Genomic DNA, 6,519 nt, shown 5'->3' with positions numbered 1-6,519 from the left:
TTTAATATGATCAGCGAGAACATTCTCTCTTTATTGTATCTTTTTGAAAAAACAAACAAAAAAAAAGTCTTTTGTAATTCTCTTTTGTTAACATTTCAGAATTCTGTACAGGATAAAAAGAAATAAGCACTGCTTAAGAACCGAGTCAAATCTCAAACTAGAAAAAAACAAAACAAATGAAAAAAAAACAAACAAAAAAAAATTCCAAAAAAGAGAGGAGGTTTACGATACAAATTAGTAGTAAGACATTGTCTGAAGTGCAATGGCATAGCTCAGATGGGTTAAAAGTGAAACCAAAAAACTTCAAAATAAAAATACTTCTCTATTTTCCAACAAACAGTAAATTCTTTACAGAGTAGAGACTGTATTATCTGATGTATTTAAACCTGTAAAAACATATTTACAAATAGCCATTATCTTTTATATACTTTTTCTCATAATCACATATATGTCAGCACCAGTAAAAAACAAAATTAAACAAAACAAAGAACATCAATAACAACAGTTTTTGTTAAAATGTTGTCTACAGACTTGGTCCCGGTACATAATGATATCTGGAGGAAGCTTCCTTTCTCGTCCTGACGGGATTTCAGACCAAGACCACGGACCTCTGACCCCTCTAACGCCGACCCAGACGTGTTTCTGAACCTTCCCGCCTTTGTTCTGGAACGGTCGACCTCAGGCGTTGTTCTGCGTTTCCGCTCGTGCAGGGTCGCCATCGAAGTTTTGGAAGCACGAGCCACCGCGGCGGCGTTCAAACGCCGCGACGAGCCGACACGTCTTCGGACTCCACAGTGAGACGGAGGCTCCACCAAACGTGACGAAAACAAAACAAAACAAACAAACAAACAAAAAGAGTTACAGAACCTCAATCGCGGGTGCTACCGAACGCAGCTTACAGGACGACGGGCGTGGTGGCGGCGGTTAAAAGTTTTTAAAGGGTTGGATTATACAACACCAACAACCATGAGAACAGATGATGACAAGGAGTTAGTTTACAGAGAAGAAGAAGAAGAAGAAGAAGGAGAAGAAGAAGAAGAAGAAGAAGAAGGCTTTTTGGTTTTGTTGATTACAGCATCATCCTCCAAAACGTTCACTCTGATGAGCTAAATACAAAGTGATGCACGGACAGACACGCGCTCGCTTTAAACCACACAACAGCTCCAGATGAAGACTATGGATGAATGAGTCCCGGGTGTGAAGCAGATACAGGGGAGACTTCAGAGGAAGCACTGATGTTCGTGTTTCTAGACGCTAACGGGGCCCGATTCTCTTCAAAATAAAAGCTGAGCAGCGGAGTTGGTTCTGACGAGGGGGTGACTTGTGTTTCTTCACAGTTAGTTTGGAGCAAGAGAAGCCGCGACGTTAAAAAACAAAAAAGAGAGAGACGAGGAAAAGGCCGTCAAAGACGACTAAAAACCAAAAATTATTTTTTCTCTTCCTCTTTAATCGACACAACCAGCATCATTGTTTGAGATTTAAAAAAACCACAACAAAACAACGTGGGTGGGCTTTCCAATGAGCTTTTTGTTTTAAACATTTAAATTTTTTTTACCTTAAAAAGAAGAAGAAGTCACTTGTGGTGCTTTGAATACATTCAGTGCCCAGCGATCGCTTTGCTTCGATGTGATGCGGTTTCGTGTCACGCAGACAGAATGTAATATTAGCTCCGTTAGCTGCCTCTCGCGCATCCTCCCCGCTTGTTTGTTTGTTTGTTTGTTTGTTTGTTTGTTTGTCGTGTGCCTTTTGAGTCCGAGTGCTTGCTTTAGCTGCCTGTTCTGTCTCCCCTCTACGTGCACACCCGTCATCCACCGATATGAAACCCTCACCGATTTAAAAAAAAAAGAAAAAAAAAACAGAAAAGCGCCACCCAGGTCGGTTGCCTAGCAAAAGCACTAGAGGGCAGAGTGTGTGGCAACAACAGAGGAACATCATTTGTTCTGTTGTGATGTGCACAGTTTCAACAGAGAAAGACGAGCGAGGAAGAAGGAGTCTCTGGAGAGGAGGTGGGAAAGAAGGGATGAGAAGGATGAGAAAGAGGCAGATCAAGTGGAGGGAGTGAAACAGATGTGTGTGTCGGTGTGTGTGTGTCGGTGTGTGTGTGTGTGTGTGTGTGTGTGTGTGTGGGGGGAACAAATCTGAGAGTGGAAATGGGAGCGTTGAGAGCGCTTTCCACTCCCTTCAGCTCCTCACATGGCTGAGAGATCTGAAGCACTGAGCTGGGTGGCACAAACACACAAACACAAATAAATTGCCGTCTTGAGAACAAGTCTTCCTTCCCCCTCATCAGTCTGCGGTGTTCAATCAGCCCCTGCCGAAGCTCAAAGCGCTGCTGTGTAAACGGGGCTCGCTTTCAAACGCTGAGGAAAAAAAAAAAAAACTCATTCCGTGGAGGGGAAAAAAAAAAAGAAAGGGAAACTAAGGAAACACACCTCTTAATCTCTATATTGGTTTTTCATTAATATGCACAAGACATGATGATGATAGCTCTCTCCACACGCACTCAGACACACATACGTACACACAAAACATAACACAAGAACTCATTTATAACCTTGCTCGTGTTTTACAAAACAAAAATAAAACAACATGCCAGTCCGCGTCGTGTCATCCTTTTTGTTTCGCTTTCTCAGGTTTTGTCCGACTTTAATGTTCAGTTCATCCAGTTAAAACCTTCCCCGTTGGCTATTGGCTCGGGAAAAACTCCTCCATCCAACCGTCGCTTGAGTCCAGCTCCGCCCCCGAGCCGTCGCCCAATCCGAAGGCTCCTCCGCCTGAGGGCCCGCCCCCATATCCATAGGATGACATGTCCTGATTGGCTGTCCTCTGGTAGCCCTGCGGCTGACCTCCAACCCCGACTCCCCCCGGTCCGTAGGGTCCGCCTCCTCCGCCCCCTGCCCCTATTCCTGGACCCCCGGGGCCCGGCCCAAAACCCCCCATCCCAGTCATGCCCTGGCCCATCACCCCCTGGTTCATCCCCTGGTTCATGACCATGGGCCGGGGCTGGTTGGTCCTTGGCTGACCGCCCATGTGGGGGCCCATCATGGGGCCGCCCATACCTGCTGCTGGGTGGCCCACCCTGGGGTCCATCCCCTGGCTCATCCCCTGTCCCGGGCCCTGAAAGTGTTGCTTGGCCATGCGCGGCGGTTGACCCGGCTGCATCCCGTAACCCTGGGCGGAGCTGAACCCCACCATGTCGCCTCCCCCTCCGCCTGTAGTCCTTCCCACTCCTCCCCCCATGGCCTGCAGACTCTGTCCCTGCTGCTGCGGCCAGCCGCCCGCCGCCATCCCCCCGCCGCCGCCTCCCGCTCCCAGCATGCTTTGCAGTCTCTGCGCTTGGGCTTTGGCGTTAGGAGGGCCTTTGAGGGGTTGCTGGCCCATGGAGTTCATTAACATCCCTTGTCCTCCGTAGCCGGCAGCTCCGCCACCTCCGGGGCCTCCGGGCATGCCTCCGACTCCAGGACCTGCACCTGCCTGCCGGGGCGGCCCTCCGGCGGGGTTGTGCTGCGGTGGAAGACCCATGGAGGCTTGGACGCTTTGGCTCTGGTGCTGCTGCTGGTGGATCATTTGGCTCATGGAGGGGTTGAGCCCGTACAGGGAGCCCTGGTTGGACCCCTGGTTGCCGTAGGGTATTCCCATGTCGGTCTGGGGTCCCACGGAGCCTCCCTGGCCCTGAACAGAACTCATCTGGACCATCTGCTGCTGGCTCTGCTGCTGCTGTTGTAGGAGACGCGTGGCCCGGATGTTCTGGAGAGTCTGGGTCCTGGACGCCAGATCCTGAGGAGGACCTAGGAGTGGAAAAGCAGAGGGAGTCAGGAAACTGGATCCAATCAAATCACCAAATGGCACCGATCTAGTAAGTCACTGCTGAGGCGAAGATTAATGTTGCGCGACAACCCGCTTCCTGCTTCCCACCCAATTAGGTCCAAATCCCACCACACCAAAATAAAACTGAACACACTCCAGCGCCAGCATCTCACTTTTTTTTTTTTTTTTCCTATTAGGCGCTCGGTAGCGGCAGAGCTGTGGAGGTCTGCTAGCGTGGAAATGGCTCTAAATCCTTTAATAAACCCACTTCTGACATCATTCCGCTAATCCCTCACCTCACAGCTCAGACTGGAAATGTAACAGAGGAGCGAGAACGAAGAGGATCACACACTCCTAAGTGAAGTTGGAGGTAATGTGGCCCTGCAAAACAGCCACAAATCACAAAGGCAGCGGCTGCTTGTGGCGCCGACACGCTGCAGGACGAGTGTATTTCTAGGCCACGGTTTCATGCCGAAGCCCCGTCTTCTCTTGCTTCCTCTCCACATTATCTCCTAGACTTGCAGACAGACTCTGATGGCTATAAATGGCTTTGACTCTCCCTCCTCCTCCTCCTTCACTGTATTTTCTTCATCTCTCCATCATCCTCTCACCCACTCGTCTCTCTCTCTCTCTCTCTTCCTTCCTTCCTTCCTTCCTTCCTTCCTTCTACCTCTCTACCTATCCCCTCTCGTTGCCAGCCCCCTCCTCCTCTCTCCCACTTCCCTCCTCTCATCCATCTCTCTGACTTCACCGGAACTCTGGGGGATCCAGGACAGACAAGTTGCCGTGGTAACAGGCAGAGCAGGAATACTCTCTATTTTTTTTTTTTCCTCCGCGGCGAGAGAAGAAGAGAGGCTGAAGAGCATCTGATGTATCTGACAGAGACAGACAGGGAAAAGGACGAGGTTTGGTTTCGGGGTGACGCTCGGTCAGCGCTGCTGTTTGCATACATATCTGTCTGTTTACGGAGCGAACTGTAAAATCTGTTTAACGCCATGTATACCATACTTGTTGCACAGCAAACACGCAATGCCATCTGGGAGCTATAGGGAAAAAAAACAACAACACCCAAAACCCTTTTTTAAATATTTATATTCTCGTGTTTTTGCTACATTGCGTGCACAGATTAAATGCAAAGATGAGTGACTCACCTTGGTACTGATTGACTTGGGGATATGGATTCCTCTGGCCTTGGCCCATCTGTCGGGGGAGATGCTGCTGCTGTTGGAGCTAAAAGACACAAAAAAAAGGGACGTAAGAGCTGTAATAAACAAAATTCTGACTTAATGCTAATACAACAACCAAAACCTAAAACAAACAGTAATGGAATAATAGACGATGGAGCAGAAAACTTCACATTTATTGTTTTTTTCATTAACTGGACAACACCTGAAACTACTATGACATCAATGCACGTTAGTGGAGGATGTGTTCATATGTTTAACATCCAATTAGAACCCTTTACGGTTCAGTGCAGCAGGACTTTAGTGCACATTTTAATCTCCTGCTTTCATTCTGTCTGCAGGAATTCCCTTTATTATTTACAACATGTGTGAAAGGCTGATGTTAAGCAGTTTGGAGCAACATGAGGTAAAGCTAGAATCTGGGTTTGTCACATCGGTCAGTTAGCTAAAAAGCTAAACAGACGTCACAAAATGAATCACGCTTGTTTAGCATCAGGGTATGATGCACTCACGCCATCAATCATCTGTCTATCACCTGTTGTTAGCGAATTATTTAACATCCAAGCTGGACATCTTTGTCTCTGAGGTTTGCTCCGACTGTTGGCGAAATATAAGAGAAATAATGCCACGACGGTCAGCAGGAGTATTTGTATTTGCAGCTTCTCATTTAGTCGCCACGAAAGCTGCAGTGAGCTTATGAGAGAAATAAATAAACTGTTGTCCACTATGTCTGCAGAGAGCCAAGGCAGAGCGCCGTGCAAACACAAACCGCCGCCTATCGAGGAAACTTACGGGAAACGTGCCCTGGAGTTTTGGTACAAGAAGTGAGATGTTTGGTATAACATGTTGGAGTGAGTCAAGATGAGGATACAGATGTCTGAACTGCAGAGGTTAGGCACATGTTTAGGATGGATGTTGGTCAATATTAAACAGATGTTTGGTACAGCAGAGACAGATGCTGGTATTGTCGAGGTTAAACAGCTGTCTGGGATGGTAAAGACAGATGTTGGTAGAGTCTCCATCAGACAGATATGTAGAACAGTAGATAAAGATGGTGGCACTATTATGATGACAAAGATGTTTGACACAGTGGAGACAGATGTTGGTACTAATGAGGTTAGTCAGATGTTTGGTACAGGACAGGCAGATGTTGGTAGAGTTGAGGTTAGACAGATGTTGGTACTAATGAGGTTAGACAGATGGTTGGTACAGGAGGAGCAGATGTTGGTAGAGTTACCATCAGACAGATATTTGGTACAGCAGACACAGTTCTTGGTACCATCAAGGTTACACGTATGTTTGACACACTAGAGCCAGATGTTGGTCAAGATTAGACAGATGTTTGGTGCAGTGGAGCCAGATGTTGGTGCAGTCGAGGCTAGACCGGTACCATAGAGACCAGTGTTGGTACTACTGAGGTTAGACAGATGTTTAGTACCGTAGACGCAGATGTTGGTACTTTTGAGGTTAGACAGATGTTTGGTACAGCAGAGACAGATGTTGGTACCATAGAGACAGATGTTGGTAC

At 47.6% G+C, this 6,519-nt stretch overlaps 1 protein-coding gene across 1 annotated transcript in view; it reads right to left on the bottom strand.

Annotated features, from left to right (window-relative positions):
• The window catches only part of LOC103374327 (mastermind-like protein 3), an 8,645-nt gene continuing 2,126 nt past the window's right edge, over positions 1–6,519 (bottom strand). Inside the window, exons 3-4 of the mRNA XM_008304403.1 lie at positions 4,959–5,037; positions 1–3,788 (exon numbers count right to left, since the gene is read on the bottom strand). Of these exons, the coding sequence (XP_008302625.1) occupies positions 2,686–3,788; positions 4,959–5,037 (1,182 nt within the window). The 3' untranslated portion in view covers positions 1–2,685. The remainder of the gene's footprint in view (positions 3,789–4,958; positions 5,038–6,519) is intronic.

This window comes from Stegastes partitus, unplaced genomic scaffold (genome assembly GCF_000690725.1).
Source record: "Stegastes partitus isolate 25-593 unplaced genomic scaffold, Stegastes_partitus-1.0.2 Scaffold2211, whole genome shotgun sequence".
Classification (NCBI taxonomy): domain Eukaryota; kingdom Metazoa; phylum Chordata; class Actinopteri; family Pomacentridae; genus Stegastes; species Stegastes partitus.
The sequence above is the reverse complement of the archived record's forward strand: the minus strand, read 5'-3'. Positions and strand labels throughout refer to the sequence as shown.